At 43.8% G+C, this 24235-nt stretch overlaps 2 protein-coding genes across 2 annotated transcripts; one reads left to right on the top strand and one right to left on the bottom strand.

The window, feature by feature from the left end:
* The first annotated feature begins 3031 nt into the window (after nt 1–3031).
* On the top strand, nt 3032–10317 carry LOC145398193 (uncharacterized). The gene is made up of 10 exons (XM_080271149.1): nt 3032–3604; nt 4558–4779; nt 5035–5787; nt 5965–6189; nt 6382–6993; nt 7154–7378; nt 7513–7773; nt 7912–8808; nt 8940–9604; nt 10068–10317. Exons 1-9 carry the CDS (start codon nt 3245–3247, stop codon nt 9363–9365), a joined length of 3981 nt encoding a protein of 1326 aa, XP_080127275.1. The 5' UTR covers nt 3032–3244; the 3' UTR covers nt 9366–9604; nt 10068–10317.
* A 5758-nt stretch (nt 10318–16075) lies between these two features.
* On the bottom strand, nt 16076–22940 carry LOC145398192 (uncharacterized). Its single transcript, XM_080271148.1, has 9 exons — nt 22422–22940; nt 20764–20985; nt 20023–20490; nt 19621–19845; nt 18829–19440; nt 18412–18636; nt 18017–18277; nt 16979–17869; nt 16076–16724 (listed from the first exon to the last, which is right to left on the bottom strand). The coding sequence occupies exons 1-9, from the start codon at nt 22779–22781 to the stop codon at nt 16299–16301; spliced, it is 3690 nt and encodes a 1229-aa protein (XP_080127274.1). The 5' UTR covers nt 22782–22940; the 3' UTR covers nt 16076–16298.
* Nucleotides 22941–24235: the final 1295 nt, after the last annotated feature.

The raw sequence follows: 24235 nt of genomic DNA, 5'->3' as shown, positions 1-24235 counted from the left end.
TGTCACTGCAAGAACAAGTCCTGATGACAAAAAATCAGCAAAGACTTAACAAGAAACAACTTCCGGTAACAACTTTACTACATCGCCACGTGCATACTGAACATCACCAAGTGCCAGCAGTTGTGAGTCACTGTGTTTGGCCACAGCACACTTGGCCAGGCTCACAGCTCGCAAAATAGCAAGTGACGCCTCGGACACGTCACGTTACGTCACGTCTTGAAGGCATACGTAATGTGAAAGTGATGTATGTTCTTACAATCTTGTGGTGTGATTGAAATATGTATCTCTACGGCTTTAATGGTTGCTTGCTAATGTTACCATCCTTGTTACCTTTGTATGATTAGGAATTTTCATCAAACGACAATTACTCGTACATGTAACATTAATTTGGATGCATTCCATTTTAGTGTGGTACTGAAACTGTCGTAAACGATAAGAAGTTTTCAGAGTCTTTACTCGTATTTCCTTGACAAGCCTTAAGGACAAATCCATATCAAATGAATAACGAGTAAATATGATGATACCGCATACCTAGCGTTATTCAGCAAGATATCGGACTGACTGTTTCGAAAATAATTGATTATCAGCTCGCTAACTGTACTCTACACTATTAAATACAACTAACCTGTTGATAGAGGCTAAAAATGAGAATTTATTAAAGATTTTTTTTTTCTTAGAAATGAGCCATACTCCCATGAAATTTTAGATCTTAGCGCCGAAGTGGTGACATGTGGAGGTGTGCAGCACGTAGGAAGGCTAGGTCTCAGTGCAACATACTGCAAAATATAAGCACTGAGTCAGAGACATGAACATATATATAAACACTCACTCTGTTTCAAAGTCAGCCATTCTTCTTGACTGGCTGAGCTCGTCGTCATGGCTTCTTACGGACCCTGACGGAGGCCCATAATTCTCCCTTGTTGTCATAGCCAGAGATGTTGATGCTGGACACGAGTGATGCAACACTTATTCTTCTTTTAACAACTACTTCAACACCTTCACTACCACAGATCTATCAGTAGTTGAATGAAATCTACAGTTGGTAGCCGGAGAATGGTCACTCTTGCCTTCAGTGTTGGGAGTGAGTTACCTAGTCCCAAGCCTCTATGTTCCTGTTGGAGGAAGAAGGATTGGATGACAGATGGATGGATGATGGGCAGAACAGACTAACAATACCGTCACTGCATTGAAAATATTAATAAAAATCTCAGTATCATCCCTTCAATCACAGCAGTAATTTTCTAGCTAGGTATATTTGAAATGGCAGTGATGGTGATGGTGGTACTGATTATGGTGATAGCAGTAGTGGTGATAGTTGTGATAATAGTCCTGGTGCATATGCTAGATGTGATGATTAGTGATGATGGTGACTTTATGACACTGGTGATGAGAATGATGGTGACTGTGATGATGATGGTAGGGATGATAATAGATGATGGTAGGTGGAGTGTGCAAATGGCAGCAGTAATGGTTGTGACAGCGCTAGAGATGGTTATTTTCTGTGGTGAGGGTAGTGATGATAGTGGTGGTGTTAGTAATGGTGGTGACAGTTATTTTAGAAGTAATTGCGGTGGTGGTAGAAGTAGTGGAGTTAAAGGTAAAGGTCCCATTGATCCTAATAGTTGTTGTTGTAGCCAGTGGCAATGATTATAGTGGTAATATTGGATGTTGTATTATTGTAGTTATCTTTATCACACCGGTTATACTGAAAGGTATGACAGATGGCGGTAAGGGTGATGGAGAGGGACGCCTTCATGTGGTGGCACCGATCTACCTGGGCGGAGGAGCTACCCATTTATACAAACGTCCCTCAACTCCCTCCTTATCTCCCCAAAGGAGGATGGTACGATGAGGGAAAAGGAAATTACCAGCCTACAGCCCACCAGGTTCACTTCCACATGCACGTGGGACTACAACTTCTACCAATATAGTTGTAGTAGTGATAGTGGCAGTTATTTTAGAGGCAGATATAATAGTTGTAGTGGTGGCTGTGGTAAGACTGTTAATAGTAGAGGTAATTTTGATACTGGTTGTGATGATAGTGGTGATACCAGTTGTTATAATAGTGGTAGTGATGACCTTGTCAGTTGAGATACTGATGCTAGTTGCAGTGATGGTAGTAGTACCGGCAGTGGTAGTTGTGGTAGGCCTAATGGTAGTGGTAATCGTGGTGAGGCTGTAATAAGTATTAAGTCATAACTCGGCACTTTTTTGCTAGAAGTCCGGTCGATGCAGCTCTAATGGATAAAGTGTGGTATGTTTCTGATTTGGGCATGTCTCTTTGTTACTATTCATTGTTAGAACAAATACCGGACACAAATTGTCATAAATTGTCAGCAGTTGTTTACCTTACCCTACGTAGCGCAGGGTACGTGTGTGGAACATCAATGAACAAGCAATATACAGTATATATATATATATATATATATATATATATATATATATATATATATATATATATATATATATATATATATATATATTACATCATCATCACCATGACACATTCTAACCCCTCTGAGGGCCAGTTCGATCACTGAGTGAATTCTTTTACGGTGACAACACAGTAAATAGAGGATCCTCTCATAGATGGAAGGAAATGCCAACGTGGGACGAATGAGAAAGGAGTCTATTATTGATACTTTACAGTCAGTCCGAATGTTGTTAATACATTATTAAATAACAAGGTCACGACGGATGTCTAAACGAATCATCATTTTTTTTTTTTCTTTAAGAGAATGAGTTGGAGTCTTCTTGAAAAAGACCGAGTGTAATAAAAGAATACGTCCAAATTATCACACTGTTATATTTTCATCATTAATAAGAAGAGAACAGAGACGTAAAGGAGTTATTGGATTATGCGGTCATTCTCGTAATAATACCGAGCACATTCTAGAGGCCATAACAAAACTTGGCACTGGAGGTGGTGCCGTGAATAAGCGGTGACGCCTTGGCCCCGTCAGGAGGGTGGGCGGGTCAGCCATATAAATACATCTCCTCCACCACTGGCAGCCAGTTGACGCCAGACCACATCCCAGCCAACAGCTTCGCCACATCACCAACCACTGCAATCTCTCGGACAGCAAGTGAAACCCTGCACAAAATAGCACAACCTCGTCATATCACCAACCACTTCAAACTTTCAGACAGCAAGTGAAGCCCAGCATAAAATAACACAGCCTCAGACTTCAACATATAACCAACCACATCAAACTCTCAGACAGCAAGCGAAGTCCAGCACAAAATGGCTCCCATATCTGCAGTCAGTTCTGCTTCCAACAAGTCTTACAGCAGTTCCTCGTCCACGATGTGCAACTGCCAGTGTGGACATGAGCCAGGCAGCAGGTTCTCGTTTGATCTGCCCATCAGTCGCAGGGGACTCTTCTTCCAGGATTCCTTTTTCGACAACTCGTACGACTCCCTGGACACCACCATCAGGAGGATCATGGAGAGATGGGGCGCCACCGACCTGCTGGCTGACCGAACCAACGACACCAAACTCCGCCTCTCTAACAACCTCAGTCGCTACAGGCAGATGCGAACCCACAACCTGAGGGAGGAGGACCAGGCCGTTACAGTCGCCTCTGACACCACCAGTCACAAGGTGAGCCTCTTGACACTAACAGTACACAAACATTGCCCTCTGTGTGTACAGTCGCCTCTGACACCACCAGTCACAAGGTGAGCCTCTTGACACAAACAGTACACAAACATTGCCCTCGGTGTTTGCATTACATTAACATAAACACGGTGCATTAAACGTCAGTATGTGCACCAACACAACACAAACATTGCCCTATTTCCTCATATAATGTTAGAATAATGAAAGTACTTTAAACATCAGCATCTATATACCACAACAGAAGCATTGCCTCTGTCCACATATTATGTCAGTACAGTCAAGGCAGATGAAGCATCAGTGTCTATGAGTATACAACCACAACACAAACATTGCTGTCTGTCCTCATAATATGTCAGTATAATTGGTGCATTGTATACAAGTGTGTCAGTATAATTGGTGCATTGTACACCAGTGTGTCGGTATAATTTTGGTGCATTGTACAGCAGTGTGTCAGTGTAATTGGTGCATTGTACACCAGTGTGTCAGTATAATTGGTGCATTGTACATCAGTGTGTCAGTATAATTGGTGCATTGTACATCAGTGTGTCAGTATAATTGGTGCATTGTACACCAGTGTGTCAGTATAATTGGTGCATTGTACACCAGTGTGTCAGTATAATTGGTGCATTGTACACCAGTGTGTCAGTATAATCTTGGTGCATTGTACCAGTGTGTCAGTATAATCTTGGTGCATTGTACGCCAGTGTGCCAGTATAATCTTGGTGCATTGTGCATCAGTGTGCCAGTATAATTGGTGCATTGTACATCAGTGTGCCAGTATAATCTTGGTACATTGTACACCAGTGTGTCAGTATAATTGGTACATTGTACATCAGTGTGCCAGTATAATTGGTACATTGTACATCAGTGTGTCAGTATAATCTTGGTACATTGTACACCACTGTCTTACAAGCATCTGGATTGCTGTGCCACAGATCGTGATGGATGTCAGTGACTTCGTGAAGGGTGAACTGAAGGTGAAGGTGATGGGAGAGAGGGAGTTGGTGGTAGAGGGACTCACGGAGACCAACAGAGACTTCACAATGTCTTCCAACAGCTTCAGGCGGAGGTTCATTCTGCCACAGGACACCAACATTTCGGCCATCACTTCAGTCATGTCCTCCGACGGTGTCCTCACCATCACTGCTCCTAGAATGGTCAGTAAACGGATGTCCACTAGATACAAGTAGAAACTGCAATTTATATTGTTTCCAATTCTCATTTGTCCTCTACAGCCTTGAAAATATACAGAAATTTTGTCTGTAAAGACACTGAAGAATAACAAGTAACGAAGTTAAAAACAGAATCAATTGGTAAATTTTGGTATTTAATTTTGCAAAACTCATTATTTTCAATTTGTATATCATTGCATTAAAATATAACAATCCATATGTGTTTTGTTTTCACAACAGGTTACAGACGGGACCAATGGCTGTGTGAACATTCCAATCCAGGTCGAGGGGTCAGAGAGTAATGGGACCAACAATGCCTCTACAAGTGCCCCCACCACCAGTGCCCCCACCACCAGTGCCTCCACCTGCCGCTGCCAGTGCCAGTCTGAGTACCAGCAGGCTCAGGCCCAGGCCAGTGACGTCACACACAAGCAGGGACTACGGATCCCAATCAGGATTGACGCCACTCTGTCTCAGGGACATTCACTGGCTAAAGGAACAGTTCAGACCTTCGAGGACAACACTAATGCCAAATCAGAAACAATGACTGATAAAAAACACTCGACCAAAACTTTCCAGTCCAGTGAGGAAAGCAAGATGAGCCAAGCAGTGAAGTCAGAGGAAGTGCATAACAGTTTCCAAGGCGCCAGTGGCCAGGCTATGGTGGAATCTACAGCTCAGACTCAGAATACTTCTTCATCTGTGGCCTCAAAGCCTCGTAATATTCCCATCAACATGGGCAGTTTCCTGCCAGTCACCAGAAGGGGTCATTTCTTTGAGGATTCTTACTTTGAAGGAATCCGTCAGGACTTCCAGAAGGCTGTCAACGACGTGCTGACGAGGTGGGGTGAGGGCAGCGTCCTGACCCACGGCTGGGACAACGCCAACAACCGCCTGGCAGACAACCTCACTCGCTACAGGCAGATTCGCGCCCGCGATCTCAAAGTGGACAACCAGGCCGTCAACATCACCTCTGACGAGAAAAGTCACAAGGTAAGTAATCACGGCAATCTTTAAAGTACTGTTATTGAAACACTTTAGGTAAAAATAACGGCATCAAGTACTGAGTATTATGTGAAGGAGGACTTTGTTGTTTTTCATTCCCTGAACAGACATATATGCGAAGATAATAACAGTTTGAAAAATTTGTGATTCTTGTTGTTGTTGCAGCTGGTGGTGGACGTGCACGAGTTCAGTGAAGGTGAGGTGAAGGTGAGAGTGGTGGGGGAGAGGGAGGTGGTGGTGGAAGGCCGCAAGGAGACACGTGACGGAGACTTCTCTGTGTTCTCCAACACCTTCAGGCGGAGGTTCTGCCTCCCACAAGACTCCAACATGGAAGCCATCACGTCCGTCATGTCCTCCGACGGTGTCCTCACCGTCACTGTACCCAGGACAGTGAGTATTTACTGATATTGACAATACTTTATCATGGAACAAATCTTGACTGCTTGATGCTGACTGGTGATTTTATTCAGCTTTACTTATTGCATCCCGTCCTCTATGGGATAAACTTATGGCACTTTCCACAAGATTAAACTGAAATTCATCAAAAAACAGTAATCTCTGAGTATAATAATATTCCAACAGGTTAAGCCAATCAAGAGTGAAGAAACTGTTATCCCCATCACAGTCGAAGGAAATCAGCCAACTGAGGTTGCTAACAATGTAAACAATATCACAACTGAAGCACCTCTAAAAACAGAAACTGAAAACTTTTACAAGAAGAAACAGGAAAAAGAAACCACTTTCCTCAAAGGCAGCAGAGACTCGTCCAAGATGGCCACCTCAGAGTCCCTTGACTCTCAACAAAACATTAGTCAGGTGTCGAGCTGCACTTCCACTCAAACTGACGGGCGAGTCAGTGGACCAGTTGGAGAAGAGTGCAGCGCTCAGGCGATGAAGAGCAGTGAGTGTAAACTGTCAGTGGATAACCAGTCCATCTGCACCCAGTCACAGCCACAGTCACAGACACCTCGGCCCACCACGCTGCCCGTCACAACACGAGGACTCTTCTTCGCTGATTCCTTCTTCAAGGACTCTTGGCAGGACTTCCAGGAGGCCATGAGGGACGTGGTGGCCAGGTGGGGTGACCTGACCTCCACCACCGACCACCTGACCCACTACAGGAGTCTCAGGGCTCGAGACATGAATGACGAGACCCAGGCTGTCAAGTCCTCTGAGGATGAAACTAACTATAAGGTGAGGATGAGCCAATCAATCCTTTGAGATCAGAATTAGCATAATATAATGATGCAGCTTCTTAGACATAATTAAGATAACTCTGAACTAACAGTTGATGACAAAGTTTCATGGAGAGATACAGTAAGTGTAAGCTAACAGGTGATATGATCGTGTTCAGATTGTGTTGGACGTGAAGGATTTCACTGAATGCGGCACCATCAATGTGAGGAGCGTGAACGAGCGTGAGGTGGTGGTGGAAGGGCAGGTGGACCGAGAGGAAGGTGGAGTCAAGTTGAGGAAGCAGTTCCACCGTCGATTTGTCCTGCCACGAGACATCTACCTGGAGTCTGTGACTTCCGTCATGTCCTCTGATGGTGTCCTAACCATCACTGCGCCAAAGAAAGTGAGTACACATGTGTATGATATGGTAACAGATGTACTGTGTTTACGATTACTATATGATGCATTACTCATTATGGCTGCACAACTTACTGTGGTCATTTATCATGCTTAAATATTTCCTTCTGTTGTTTACAGCCGGTGGTTGCCAAGATCAGGGAGATGATAATCCCTGTGAGCATCGAGGAAGGAATCCACAAGAGTGAGAGTCTCAACAAAGTGTCAGAGGAAAACACGATGAAGAAAATTGATGTAGGAAAGACAAAGCAAAGTTCAGACACTGTGACGAGGCAGGAAGACCTGGGCAGGTCAGTGTCGTCTGTGTGCTGCTCCTCCACTGAGTCCACCACCAGCCACCACGACCAGGCTGCCCACGACACCCAACTCACTCAACACAAGGTCAGTAACACTTCACATTTTTGTTTGGCCAAAGCTCTGTCTCATTAATAATGTCTCCTGTGATAACTACTTCAAATATGAAACAATGTATGTTTAAGTCTTTGCAATGAATTAATTGGCACAATTACACATTTACAGGTTGACTGTCGTGGCGAACACATTATTCCAGTCAGACTGGAAGAACAGGAACAGAACACTGAATCACAGCAGAAGGAGAATGTACACACGTCTTGCAAAGCCTCTCAGAGCACTATGAATGAAGCCAAGAAAGTGACTCAAGACAATGTTAATATTTTAAATCTTAATCAGTCGTCTGTTTCCAACACAAACTCAGCCATGTCTGATGTGTGTGAAAGTCACAGCAACACTTCTGAAAGTGAAGTCAAGAAGAGCAACGTTGGTTGGCCAGTCAACCAAGTCAAGTCTAATTTCAGTAAGGTGGACAACGTGGGTGTGAGTCAGGCACAGGAAGAAAACATTAATTCACAGCAGAAGGAAAATGTCCACACATTCTGCAACACTTCTCAAAGCACTGCAACTGAAAGCAAGACAGTGACGCAAAACGAAGCAACAAGAAAACATCTCAGTCAGTCGTCTGCTTCCAACACGAAGTCAGTAGAGGCCAATGTATGTGAAACCCACAGCAGCAATGCAGCTGAGAGTGAAACCAGGAAGAGCAATGTTGGTTGGTCGATCAACCAGGTCAAGTCAAATTTCAACAAGGTGGATACGGAGAGTGTGAGTCAAGGCAAAAGTGTGAGTGGCGTGTGTGAGCACAAGGAAAACATCCAGGGCTCCAGCCGCCTCACTCAGGGCAAGTGTGTGCCCATCATCAGCAAAGGTGCTTTCTTCACTGACTCATTCTTCGAGAACACGAGGAACAACTTCACTAACGCCGTCCAGGAAGTACTGAAGAAGACTGAGCAAAGGTCTGGCCACTCCAGTGAGCTCACCTCCTACCGCAGTCTCTTGAGGAGGAACCCAAACTGGGAGAACCAGGCTGTGCACAAGCACGAGGACGAGCACAGTGTTAAGGTATAGTAATTCCGTATTGTATTTGACTGTATAAATGGTATATAATGCAATGCAACTATACTTGATGTTTGATGGGCATATTAAAGTTTCTGATACAGGCGCGTAGTATAAACCAGTAAAACATTTTTCAGTTCCTGTTGGACGTGAGCGACTTCGTGGGCGGTGATGTGAAGGTGGCAGTGGTGGAGGGGAAGGAGATAGTGGTGGAAGGTGAGGCCGCCAGGCAAGAGGGAAGTTCAGCTTCCTCACTGTCTTTCCGGCGAGTGTTTACACTTCCACGTGTGGCGGATGTGGATGACATCACGTCGGCCATGTCCTCTGACGGTGTCCTAATCATCACCACCCCCAAGCGGCAGGAACCGGGTCACCAGGACAACCCCACCAACAAAATGGTGACGGAGAGCCAGGCTCGTGTGCACACCCAGGCACCTGGCAGTCGAGGCTGGGCGGAGAGGAGTGAGAGGAAGGAGAGCAAGGAGTCTGAGGGATGCTCCTCTCACTCCTACACCAGTTCATACGCCTCACAGCAGCAGTACTCATCCAACAACACATTCTAGCTTGTTGGAGTACTACCCTCTGCGCTACTATGTGTTTATAATTGGCAACAGTGCAGATGGGAACAAATAAATTCTTGATCTCATATACTGTATAAACATAGACATAGAAATGACTTGGATTTGATGAGTGAAGTGTTATTGAAGTGATACATTATCCTGTGATATAAAATTGCACCTGAATTATACCCTGGTTGAAGTAATCCAGTCTCCTGATAGCACCTGATGGCAACACGACATAGGTAAGAAACTATGTATGTCTACCTTTCTCTCTATTTAGCTAGAGTCAGATGCATTAATCCAGGAAACTGTCGCCACAAAGTAATCACCCCATGTCCATTTCCTTCGCGATAAGGTTGCCTTCCCTCCTTTATATACCTCAGTGCTTCATCCGTTCACCTCATCATCAGTATCCACCTCGTCCTCTTTCCTTCCAAGTCACTCACATACACTCTCCTTGTCAGTCTCTTTCGCCAGTCTCTCCATATGTCCAGCCCATCTCAGGGTACATCTGACACTGCAGCACATCCACATCAGTACCCCTCATTTGTCTGTTTATCTCTCCGCGTGACTTCACATGATTCAAAAAACACATTTCCTCTTCTGGTTATATTGTTACTTTTATGATAAGTTTGACAATATTACAAATGTTGTGGTATTCTGTACTACGCAGGAAATTTATTGTGTTTCTTCCTCTCCTAACAGCGGCCGTCAATGTGTGTGCGTGTGTGGAGCCCCGGAGAGCCCTTCTGCCACTATCATCTATACATTCCCCAACACGACTCCAGAACAAATATGATTATTATATATTGTACGAATACACGTTTTTCTGTGATTGTAAAAAAAATATTTCTTTTGTTGTTGATAAAAGATATTTGATATTTATTTTATTTCTGTATGTATTGTTGTTTCTTAAATGTGAGAGTCTTTTTACAAATATATTGCTTTTGAAATTTCCGGTATTTCTCTAACCTTTCTGATATATTGCCGACAAAATGAGCATTTTAGAAGGCCGCAGAGGATATGATAAAGTTTGATAACTGACAATGAGTTGCAGAGGATTAAAATCAACTAGTGTTCTCCTGTGGGTCAACCTTTGTCAGCCTTATCCCAGCCCTGGTATGGAGACGTTTTTTCACCTTCACCTGCCTTTTCTTTAGCTGAATAAAGTAATTTACAAGGAGTCAGAATAATGTAACAAAATACAGTACACCTGGACTGAATGGAATAGGTACAAACAGCTTTCTTACTTTGGAGCAAATTTATATACTACCGTGCATGAATGATTATACTTGAAATTATGTACATGCTGTTGTTTCAGCAGAGTTCACATTGAGCACCAGTGTGTCAGTATAATTGGTGCATTGTACATCAGTGTGTCAGTGTAATTGGTGCATTGTACATCAGTGTGTCAGTATAATTGGTGCACTGTACACCAGTGTTTCCCTTCCTTCATGCCGATTCCTAGTTGTACAAGAATAACGGCACCGGCCCGTACAAGTGTAACACAACAGGGCGTGGCTCCAGAGATGCTGTGATTTACTTTACAGAAGGTGATTGTATCTTACTTAGAGATATACTTTGCAGATTACATCTTAACATTCACTTGTGTGTTATTTAAGTCTTTTTGATATTGACACAACTTGCATCAATAGCATACAAAGGGATATATGAGTGTAATGTTTTGGTTCAGTTGCTAAGGATAGAGGGTTACAGAGTCTCCAAAGCCGTTTCACTGCATCACTATGCTTCCGGTCACGTTGGAGTGTTGCCTCAAATGCTTGTGTACTTTCCCGGTACTGAGAGAAGCATCCTCCTACTGACAGCAACATACCCGTAACTCACCTTCGAATTTACTGTAGATATTCTAAGCGGCTGCCCGGGTGGTCTGTGTGGAAGATTACAAACCTATCAAAGTGTAGAGGGAAGAAAACTGTGAATTTCACGTAATAGTAACAATAATTGTCGATAATGAGGCGCCGTTATTCCCCAATACCGTATTCTTGAGTAACCAAAATATTTTGAACTCTGTGTCAAAGTTGCTGGCAAACTACACTTACTTTTGCTGACATAAATACTGAATATTGCTGGATACGTGTGTGATGTGTCTCTGTCTTTGTAGTCAACAATCACGACATAGTTTGCCTAAAATGACTACAAGAATGCCACGGTTAGTGTGGCCACATCCTTTTACAATTTATGTCACACAGTCCTACAGAGATACCTGAACACGCTTCATGCAGCCAACGCTGTCTTAACCACTTAGACTGTGGTCTTAACAACAAGTTCATTTTCCCACATCGTCCATACATCTACACACCACGGGTACACATCGACTCTAAATAGTTTTGCTTAAACTTTCCTTTTTAGTAATTCTAGGAAACAGGTATGTTATGATACCTATGCTTTCCCAGTGTGCATATATATATATAAATTGTTGTTTTTCACAGGTGAATCTCTCTGTCAGATTTAGCACACACGTGGAAACAAGTAAATGAAGAGAAGTAAGAAAGGCAGGATAATAACCAGTCGACACAGCCACTTCCGGTGACGTGTTCACAGAATCACCACGTGGATGTGAACACCACCCAGTGCCAGCAGTTGTGAGTCACTACCCTTGGCCACAACACACTTGGCCAGCCTTGCCGCTGTTAAAATACCTCGATGACGTCTCGGACACGTCACTTCTCTTCAGGGACCCGTCTGGAGACTGAACATAAACATACAGTGCTCGATATGATCACACCACCTGCACACACACACACACACACACACACACACACACACACACACATGGCTAGCTAGGAGAGGGTCATCATAGCCTCGTAGGGACCCTGACCAAAACACCAAATGTGGCTGAATTGTCGTAACTGGAGATGATGTTACATAGACATGAGCCCTGCCACCTGTAGTGGTATGAGAAGACGACAGTTATAACTCCATCACTCTAAAGCCCCGCCTTTCACATAAATGAAATGATTTGTTCTTACCGAGATTAATAATAATAATAATAATAATAATAATAATAATGGGCAAAACAAATTCGTCCGGAGGTAACCAGAATACCGTATATTAAAACAGGCGATATAGTAATGAAGAGGCTGTGTGAATGCAGAAACGTTTGTCAGGATAATAAACGTTTTAAGTAATTCTTTTCCTTTTTCATGGGCTGAGCCAAATGAAATTATACCAAGCCAACACCTGACTCCAAGTGTTGCTAGTGTAGTCTATTTAACCTATTCAAATAAGCAAGAGTCTCAGTCTGTCTCTCTTTCTTTCAGTCTTTCGTTCCGTCTAGCGAACCTCTACGTGACTAGTCTTCAGGTGCCAGACAGCAGACTTTACCTGTAGCTGTGATATTGGTGGGTATGATGGTGAGTGATAGTTGTATTTATATCGGTGGTGGTAGTGCTGGTGATGGTGGTGGTAATGGTGGTGGGTATCATGGTGGTAGTGATGCATGATAGCTGTGTTTGTATTGGTGATGGTGGTTGTGATGATGGTTGTGGTGATGGTGGTGGTGATGATGGTAGTGGTGATGGTGGTGGTGATGATGGTTGTGGTGATGGTGGTGGTGATGATGGTTGTGGTGATGGTGGTGGTGATGATGACAGTGGTGATGGTGGTGGTGATGATGGTGGTGGTGATGATGGTTGTGGTGATGGTGGTGGTGGTGATGGCTGTGGTGATGGTGGTGGTGATGATGGTTGTGGTGATGGTGGTGGTGATGATGGTTGTGGTGATGGTGGTGGTGATGATGGTTGTGGTGATGGTGATGGTGCTGATAGTTGTGCTGATGGTGGTGGTGATGATGACAGTGGTGATGGTGGTGGTGATGATGACAGTGGCGATGGTGGTGGTGATGATGGTAGTGGTGATGGTGGTGATGATGGTGGTGGTGATGATGGTGGTGGTGATGGTGATAGTGATGATGGTTGTGGTGATAGTGGTGGTGATGGTGATGGTGGTGATGGTGATGGTGATGATGGTTGTGGTGATGGTGGTTGTGATGATGGTCGTGGTGATGGTGATGGTGATGGTGATGGTGATGATGGTGGTGGTGATGATGGTAGTGGTGATGGTGGTGGTGATGATGGTTGTGGTGATGGTGGTGGTGGTGGTGATGATGGTTGTGGTGATGGTGGTGGTGATGATGGTCGTGGTGATGGTGGTGGTGATGATGGTTGTGGTGATGGTGATGGTGATGAAGATTGTGGTGATGGTGGTATACAGGCGATACGTTCAACCTGGTCAACGAAATTCGATAATCTACACCTGTCAGTATAGAAAATATCTTTGTCATCTAACCCCCTTCCACTGAATAAACATCAGCTAAAAACAGAAGTGCTTTTGCGCATCTTAACCTGGGCAAGTCGAAGCACATTTGCTGGATATTAAAGCAGCATCAGAATTACTCAAACCCTTCAGTCTGATCGCGTGCAGTACTTTCATTCGATTCTTGCCCCCACCAGACGATTTTACTGAGCTGAAGAGAGATTTTTCGTGTGGGGAGGTCAGATTTAGACTTCATGTACCCTGTCACTACTAAAGGCTTTAATAAAACCTAATAAGAACAAAAGATATAATAACACACACACACACACACACACACACACACACACACACACACACACACACACACACACACACACACACACACACACACACACACACAAAGAATACGTCCTCGTGGTGGGGTTCAAATATGCACAGGAAAAATTGTGCCTCGAAGTATGAAGCTTTTGAATGCTTTGTTACAGAGGAATTAGAGTCTGTGTACAAATACTTCACTCCTATCTAACGTTATCTCTGAATCCCAACAGTCCTCCCTCGGGCAACACACACACACACACGCACACACACACACACACACACACACACACACACACACACACACACACACACACACACACACACACACACACACACACACACACACACACACACACTCCTCATGTTTCCTCTTGGGCACTGCTACCCAAAGCCTACGCTAAATAAAATGTGCTGTAAATACCATGGCTGCCTCCCTCGCCGCCGGTATGTTGGTATTAGTAAATTGTTTTGATATGTCGGTGTGTCTTGGGGAAAAGCAGACAGGACATTTTCAGTGAAGTTCAAGGCAACACACTTCCCTATCAGAGTGTGGGTTCAATCTCTCATTCTTCCGCTCAACAGTTCACTTCTCAACAGCTGAACCTTTGCCTTCTCATAACTAATGCTTAAACCAGTCTTTAAATGACTACGGTATAGCTCTGAGGAGACTTTCTGTGATTCAATTAAGCAGAGGATCATATAAATGCCACTATGTTTTTGTTGCTGTAGATGTAGTAGTAGTAGTAATAGTAGTAGTAGTAATAGTAGTAATGGTAGTAGAAGTTGTTGTTGTTGTTGTCGTCTCAGCCGCATCTGAACACGAACCCAGTAGAGTGCAGGCTAAAACCTACCCATCTGCAGTCCACTAAGCCCTTCTCGGAGGCTAGGGAGGAGGCTGAGGGGAGTTGCTTTTATATTGGTGCCACCGCTTGGAGGCATCCCACCCCAGCACCAGTTGCAAAATAACAGGCTGTATTAGGATTTAAGCGTACTAGCTGACGTTTCATTTATATCTATCACGCACCACAATCTATCTTTGTTACCTTCAGCTTTCAAGGACATTGCAAAAGTTCCCACATAATACATAATTTACTATCATCTTCAACTGTTTCTGAAAGCACGTCTCAAATTCCTAATAGTTTGTGAGAGACGTGATGTAGGATAGTCCATTAGTTCACATGTTTGAAGTATAGCCATTGCTTGTTGATGAGAGTGCCTTTGTTATTGATGAGGTACGAGTACACAGATGTGATAGTAAGAGAGTGTAATATCCCCTATGCTTAACGATACCAAATACTAAACATTCAAATAGTTAACTGATATCTACAAAATCATCGTATCTAGTGGCATTCAACCATAAAGAAGAGCCACGATGAAGTGAGGGAAACAACACTGTGTTCTACAGAAATTAGAACATTCTAATAGTCTCATACTTAATTATTTCTACGTTATAATGCATACTTTTGTTCTGGAAATGAATCTTCTTTAAACATGCAGCAACACCGTCACATCAGAGGTGAGATGAGGTGGACGAAGGCTGACCCCATAGACAGGAAACATTAGAGTGCTGCTGCCGCCGCTCAGGATAAACGATATATTTTCATACGTTCTGAGTTAATATCATATTATTTTCTATGTGTCTTTATAATATAGCACAAACTTTCGTATTTATACATCAAAATGGGAAAGGAAATACAGAATGCATCATAAAGTCATATATTTATAAACAAAAAAGTCCTCATCTCAGATATAACAGCATATTCGGAGATACAATAAATAGCAAATACCTTTCATCAACAACAACAGAATTATATATATTTTTTATTTTGGAAACTTAGAGAACCACCATCTATACTTAAAAATAAATCACATTGTCTTGGAGTCAAATTCAGGAATGTACAGTTACTAATGGCAGACGGGTACTTCAAAGCTCCATACACACACTGACGGCCGCTGTTGGGAGAGAAATTAACAGATGAGTCTATGGATAATCTTATATATCAGTACTAGCTAAGTTACTCGAAGGACTGACAAAATAAGCATAGGTATGGTGTATTAATTGACAGAGTGAACAAATATAAACCAGTATAGTTTCTCACCTATGTCGTGTTGCCATCAGGTGCTGTCAGGAGGCTGGAGTACTTCTGCCAGGGTATAATTCAGATGCATGTTTTATATCACAGGATTATGTATCACTTCACTAACACTTCACTTGTCATACCCAGGCCATTTCTATGTCTATGTTTATACAGTATATGACATTAAGAATTTATTTGTTTGTTCCCGTCTGCACTATTGCCAATTATAAACACATAGTAGCGCAGAGGGTAGTACTCCAACAAGCTAGAATGTGTTGTTGGATGAGTACTGCTGCTGTGAGGCGTATGAACTGGTGTAGGAGTGAGAGGAGCATCCCTCAGACTCCTTGCTCTCCTTCCTCTCACTCTTCTCCGCCCAGCCTCGACTGCCAGGTGCCTGGGTGTGCACACGAGCCTGGCTCTCCGTCACCACTTTGTTGGTGGGGTTGTCCTGGTGACCCAGTTCCTGCCGCTTGGGGGTGGTGATGATTAGGACACCGTCAGAGGACATGGCCGACGTGATGTCATTCACATCCGCCACACGTGGAAGTGTAAACACTCGCCGGAAAGACAGTGAGGAAGCTGAACTTCCCTCTTGCCTGGCGGCCTCACCTTCCACCACTATCTCCTTCCCCTCCACCACTGCCACCTTCACATCACCGCCCACGAAGTCGCTCACGTCCAACAGGAACTGAAAAATGTTTTACTGATTTATACTACACGCCTGTATCAGAAACATTAATGTGCCCATCAAACATCAAGTATAGTTGCATTGCATTGTATACCACTTATACAGTAAAATACAATACGGAATTACTATACCTTAACACTGTGCTCGTCCTTGTGCCTGTATCAGAAACTTTAATATGCCCATCAAACATCCAATATAGTTGCATTGCATTGTATACCATTTATACAGTAAAATACAATACGGAATGACAATACCTTAACACTGTGCTCGTCCTCGTGTTTGTGCACAGCCTGGTTCTCCCAGTTTGGGTTCCTCCTCAAGAGACTGCGGTAGGAGGTGAGCTCACTGGAGTGGCCAGACTTTTGCTCAGTCTTCTTCAGTACTTCCTGGACGGCGTTAATGAAGTTGTTCCTGGTGTTCTCGAAGAATGAGTCAGTGAAGAAAGCACCTTTGCTGATGATGGGCACACACTTGCCTTGAGTGAGGCGGCTGGAGTCCTGGATGTTCTTGTGCTCACACACGCCACTCACACTTTTGCCTTGACTCACACTCTCCGTATCCACCTTGTTGAAATTTGACTTGACCTGGTTGATCGACCAACCAACGTTGCTCTTCCTGGTTTCACTTTCAGCTGTATTGCTGCTGTGGGTTTCACATACATTGGCCTCTAATGACTTCGTGTTGGAAACAGACGACTGAATGAGAGGTGTTCTTGTTGCTTCATTTTGCATCACTGTCTTGCTTTCAGTTGCAGTACTTTGAGAAGCGTTGCAGAATGTGTGAACATTTTCCTTCTGCTGTGAATTAATGTTTTCTTCCTGCCCCTGACTCACACTCACGTTGTCCACCTTACTGAAATTGGACTTTACCTGGTTGACTGGCCAACCAACGTTGCTCTTCTTGACTTCACTTTCAGAAGTGTTGCTGTGACTTTCACACACATCAGACATGGCTGAGTTTGTGTTGGAAACAGACGACTGATTAAGATTTAATATCTTAACATTATCTTGAGTCATTTTCTTGGCTTCATTCACAGTGGTTTGAGAGGCTTTGCAAGTCTTGTGTACATTCTCCGGCTGTGATTTAGTGTTCTGTTCCTGTTCTTCCAGTCTGACTGGAATAATGTGTTCGCCACGAGATTCAGCCTGTGAACGAGTAGAATTATGCTGATTAAATCATTGTCAAGACTTAAACATACATAGTTTCATATTTGAAGTAGTTATCACAGGAGACATACAGTATTACCAGTCAGACAGAGCTTTGGCCAAACAAAAATGTGAAGTGTTACTGACCTTGTGTTGTGTGAGCTGGGTGTCGTGGGCAGCCTGGTGGTGGTGGCTGGTGGTGGACTCAGTGGAGGAGCAGCACACAGACGACACTGACCTGCCCAGGTCTTCCTGCCTCATCACAGTGTCTGGACTTTGCTCTGTCTTTCCTACATTAACTTTCTTCATTGTGTTTTCCTCTGATACTTTGCTGACACTCTCACTCTTGTGGATTCCTTCCTCGATGCTCACAGGGATTATCATTTCCCTGATCTTGGCAACCACAGGCTGTAAACAACAGAGGGAAATATTTAAGCATAATAAATGAGCACAGTAAGTTGTGGAGCCATAATGAGTAACGCATCATACAGTAATCGTAAACACAGCACATCTGTTACCATATCATACACATGTGTACTCACTTTCTTTGGCGCAGTGATGGTTAGGACACCATCAGAGGACATGACGGAAGTCACAGACTCCAGGTAGATGTCTTGTGGCAGGACAAATCGACGGTGGAACTGCTTCCTCAACTTGACACCACCTTCCTCTCGGTCCACCTGCCCTTCCACCACCACCTCACGCTCGTTCACACTCCTCACATTGATGGTGCCGCATTCAGTGAAATCCTTCACGTCCAACACAATCTGAACACGATCATATCACCTGTTAGCTTACACTTACTGTATCTCTCCATGAAACTTTGTCATAATATTATACCACACTCTAAACACGACCATATCAACTGTTAGTTAAGAGTTATTTTAATTATGTCTAAGAAGCTGCATCATTATATTATGCTAATACTGATCTCAAAGGCTTGATTGGCTCATCCTCACCTTATAGTTAGTTTCATCCTCAGAGGACTTGACAGCCTGGGTCTCGTCATTCATGTCTCGAGCCCTGAGACTCCTGTAGTGGGTCAGGTGGTCGGTGGTGGAGGTCAGGTCACCCCACCTGGCCACCACGTCCCTCACGGCCTCCTGGAAGTCCTGCCAAGAGTCCTTGAAGAAGGAATCAGCGAAGAAGAGTCCTCGTGTTGTGACTGGCAGCGTGGTTGGCCGAGGTGTCTGTGACTGTGACTGTGACTGGGTGCAGATGGACTGGTTATCCACTGACAGTTTACACTCACTGCTCTTCATCGCCTCAGCGCTGCACTCTACTCCAACTGGTCCACTGACTCGCCCGTCAGTTTGAGTGGAAGTGCAGCTCGACACCTGACTAATGTTTTGTTGAGAGTCAAGGGACTCTGAGGTGGCCATCTTGGACGAGTCTCTGCTGCCTTTGAGGAAAGTGGTTTCTTTTTCCTGTTTCTTCTTGTAAAAGTTTTCAGTTTCTGTTTTTAGAGGTGCTTCAGTTGTGATATTGTTTACATTGTTAGCAACCTCAGTTGGCTGATTTCCTTCGACTGTGATGGGGATAACAGTTTCTTCACTCTTGATTGGCTTAACCTGTTGGAATCAGAGATTATTGTTTTTTGTTGAATTTCAGTTTAATCTTGTGGAAAGTGCCATAAGCGTATCCCATAGAGGACGGGATGCAATATCTAAGCTGAATAAAATCACCAGTCAGCATCAAGCAGTCAAGATTTGTTCCATAAAAAAGTATTGTCAATATCAGTAAGTACTCACTGTCCTGGGTACAGTGACGGTGAGGACACCGTCGGAGGACATGACGGACGTGATGGCTTCCATGTTGGAGTCTTGTGGGAGGCAGAACCTCCGCCTGAAGGTGTTGGAGAACACAGAGAAGTCTCCGTCACGTGTCTCCTTGCGGCCTTCCACCACCACCTCCCTCTCCCCCACCACTCTCACCTTCACCTCACCCTCATTGAACTCGTGCACGTCCACCACCAGCTGCAACAACAACAAGGATCACGAATTTTTTAAACTGTTATTATCTTCTCATATATGTCTGTTCAGGGAATGAAGAACAACAAAGTCCTCCTTCACATAATACTCAGTACTTGATGCCGTTATTTTTACCCAAAGTGTTTCAATAACAGTACTTTAAAGATTGCCATGATTACTTACCTTGTGACTTTTCTCGTCAGAGGTAATGTTGACGGCCTGGTTGTCCACTTTGAGATCGCGGGCGCGAATCTGCCTGTAGCGAGTGAGGTTGTCTGCCAGGCGGTTGTTGGTGTTGTCCCAGCCGTGGGTCAGGACGCTGCCCTCACCCCACCTCGTCAGCACGTCGTTGACAGCCTTCTGGAAGTCCTGACGGATTCCTTCAAAGTAAGAATCCTCAAAGAAATGACCCCTTCTGGTGATTGGCAGGAAACTGCCCATGTTGATGGGAATATTACGAGGCTTTGAGGTCACAGACATTGAAGTATTCTGAACCTTGGCCTGCTGGCACTCAGATTGACAGTGGCAGGTGGAGGCATTGGTAACTGTTGAATTGGAGGACTGTGTGGCAGAGTCTGCTTTTGACCTGTTGCTCTCTGACCCCTCCACCTGGATTGGAATGTTTGTACACCCAGTTGTCACTTCCTGCACCTGTTGGAAAGACAAAAAAGAAAACGTTATTATATGTTCGTTGAAGATGACTCGAATTATTAAAATGTTTTGCCTATTAAAAGGGTTTCCGTGCAACATATCAGTAGATTCTTGTAATGTTAACTTTGCATCCATAAAACTTCCTTTTGTTTACTGTGTCCCCTATCCTTGTATTCCATAAACTGATATTATGAAAGTCCAAGAGAAAATATGAGAATTTAAGACCATACATAGACAATTCCTGTGTTGCCCAGTGGACATCCATTTACTGACCATTCTTGGAGCAGTGATGGTGAGGACACCGTCGGAGGACATGACTGAAGTGATGGCCGAAATGTTGGTGTCCTGTGGCAGAATGAACCTCCGCCTGAAGCTGTTGGAGGACATTGTGAAGTCTCTGTTGGTCTCCGTGAGTCCCTCTACCACCAACTCCCTCTCTCCCATCACCTTCACCTTCAGTTCACCCTTCACGAAGTCACTGACATCCATCACGATCTGTGGCACAGCAATCAAGACGCTTGTAAGACAGTGGTGTACAATGTACCAAGATTATACTGACACACTGGTGTACAATGTACCTATTATACTAACACACTGGTGTACAATGCACCAAGATTATACTGGCACACTGGTGTACAATGCACCAATTATACTGACACACTGGTGTACAATGTACCAAGATTATACTGGCACACTGGTGTACAATGCACCAATTATACTGACACACTGGTGTACAATGCACCAAGATTATACTGGCACACTGGTGTACAATGCACCAATTATACTGACACACTGGTGTACAATGTACCAATTATACTGACACTGGTGTACAATGTACCAATTATACTGACACACTGCTGTACAATGTACCAATTATACTGACACACTGGTGTGCAATGCACCAATTATACTGACACACTCGTGTACAATGTACCAAGATTATACTGACACACTGATGTACAATGCACCAATTATACTGACACACTGGTGTACAATGCATCAATTATACTGACACACTGATGTACAATGCACCAATTATACTGACACACTCGTGTACAATGTACCAAGATTATACTGACACACTGGTGTACAATGCACCAATTATACTGACACACTGGTGTACAATGTACCAATTATACTGACACACTGATGTACAATGCACCAATTATACTGACACACTGATGTACAATGTACCAATTATACTGACACACTGGTGTACAATGCACCAATTATACTGACACACTGGTGTACAATGCACCAATTATACTGACACACTGGTGTACAATGCACCAATTATACTGACACACTGGTGTACAATGTACCAATTATACTGACACACTGGTGTACAATGCACCAATTATACTGACACACTGGTGTACAATGTACCAATTATACTGACACACTGGTGTACAATGCACCAATTATACTGACACACTGGTGTACAATGTACCAATTATACTGACACACTGGTGTACAATGCACCAATTATACTGACACACTGGTGTACAATGCACCAATTATACTGACACACTTGTATACAATGCACCAATTATACTGACATATTATGAGGACAGACAGCAATGTTTGTGTTGTGTTTGTATACTCATAGACACTGATGCTTCATCTGCCTTGACTGTACTGACATAATATGTGGACAGAGGCAATGCTTCTGTTGTGGTATATAGATGCTGATGTTTAAAGCACTTTCATTGTTCTAACACTATATGAGGAAACAGGGCAATGTTTGTGTTGTGTTGGTGTACATACTGACGTTTAATGCACCGTGTTTGTGACAAAGTAATGTGCCTACCGAGGGCAATGTTTGTGTACTGTTAGTGTCAAGGCAAGGCTCACCTTGTGACTGGTGGTGTCAGAGGCGACTGTACACACAGAGGGCAATGTTTGTGTACTGTTAGTGTCAAGAGGCTCACCTTGTGACTGGTGGTGTCAGAGGCGACTGTAACGGCCTGGTCCTCCTCCCTCAGGTTGTGGGTTCGCATCTGCCTGTAGCGACTGAGGTTGTTAGAGAGGCGGAGTTTGGTGTCGTTGGTTCGGTCAGCCAGCAGGTCGGTGGCGCCCCATCTCTCCATGATCCTCCTGATGGTGGTGTCCAGGGAATCGTATGAGTTGTCGAAAAAGGAATCCTGGAAGAAGAGTCCCCTGCGACTAATGGGGAGATCAAACGAGAACCTGCTGCCTGGCTCATGTCCACACTGGCAGTTGCACATCGTGGACGAGGAACTGTTGTAAGACTTGTTGGAAGCAGCAGTGACTGTAGATATGGGAGCCATTTTGTGTTGGGCTTCGCTTGCTGTCTGGGAGATTTCAGTGGTTGTTGATATGACGAGGTTGTGTTATTTTGTGCTGGGCTTGACTTGCTGTCTGAGAGTTTGCAGTGGTTGGTGGTAAGCCGAGGTTGTTGGCTGGGATATGGTCTGGCGTGAACTGGCTGGCAGTGGTGGAGGGGATGTATTTATGTGGCTGACCCGCCCACCCTCCTGACGGGGCCAAGGCGTCACCGATTATTTACGGAATGGGCACCGGTGCCAAGTTTTGCTGTGGCATCTAGAATGAGCTCGATATTATTAGGGTGACCGCATAATTTAGTGACTCAGTTTTATATCTCTCTTCATCCCATCAATGATTCGTGTAGCAGTATGGTTATTAGAAGACTGTTTTTACCATACTAATTTTCTTTTATGATAACTTTAAATACTGAATTTAAAAAATTTACCGAAGAAACTTCAAAATGCTATTCAACTGGCAATTAGTTGATGTATCTTGAATGATTGTTAAGTATTTATTAATAGACTTTCTGCCGTCGTCACACCTTGTCATTTCCTTCTACCTGAGGAAGTTCCTCTCATTTCCTGTGCCATCACATGCAGAAAATTCACTCGACGGCTGAACTTGCCCTTCCTGGGGTAGAAATGCAAGGTGTGATGTTCGGAGTAAAAATATAGGAAAGCAGGAGTAGGTATATTTTTTTCAGAATAAGAGTAAGTTTCCGAGGCACTTGACGCACATGACACTGTATTCCATTTAACACCAGACAATATCATGAGGCAGACTGACTCCTGTGTTCAGTAAAAGAATAATAACTACCTGCATGATGAGACAGTGTTGTGTAGAAGCTGCTGAATGAGGTCTGGCTATTCCTTTCTTACTATTTAACAACTGTACTTGACGTTGCATAGAATTTAATGAACATACGGGGGAGCTGATGGTTGAAGAGAGAAGTAATGGTCGAGTAAGTGGTGAGTTCGTTTGTTGTCTGGTTCCGTGAGTTCGAGCCCCGACTGGAGTACGGGATTTCTTTAAAACAGAATACACTACTCTTCCTCAAAATCCACTAGCGTGTCACAAAAATACCCTCACTAATACCACTACACCAGTCCTGGATGAGACAGCCAGAGCATGTACTCAAATGGACGGTGAGTGTTAGTGCTGAAGTGGTGTCAGGTGAATGTGTATGCATGGAGGAGGACTGCGGGGCCTCAAGGAACGGACTATTAAGGAAATGCCCAGCGTTCAAAACATAAAACAAGTAGAATTGGTTATTAATGTTAAATCTACTGAACAACAAACCATCACAGACGTATATTTTGAACTAGCAGATCTTGAATATGGACCTGTTATTTTGCTTTTATTTTTTCTTAGAGGGAACAATCTCGCATGCTTCTGGCCTTTGGTTCCTTCTTCCTTGCATAAAAAAAAATCATCACCATTACCTCTGTTGTTGATA

Source organism: Coenobita brevimanus, chromosome 44, assembly GCF_032717465.1.
Source record: "Coenobita brevimanus isolate Jiangsu-jjx chromosome 44, ASM3271746v2, whole genome shotgun sequence".
NCBI classification, from domain to species: Eukaryota; Metazoa; Arthropoda; class Malacostraca; order Decapoda; family Coenobitidae; genus Coenobita; species Coenobita brevimanus.
The sequence above is the reverse complement of the archived record's forward strand: the minus strand, read 5'-3'. Positions and strand labels throughout refer to the sequence as shown.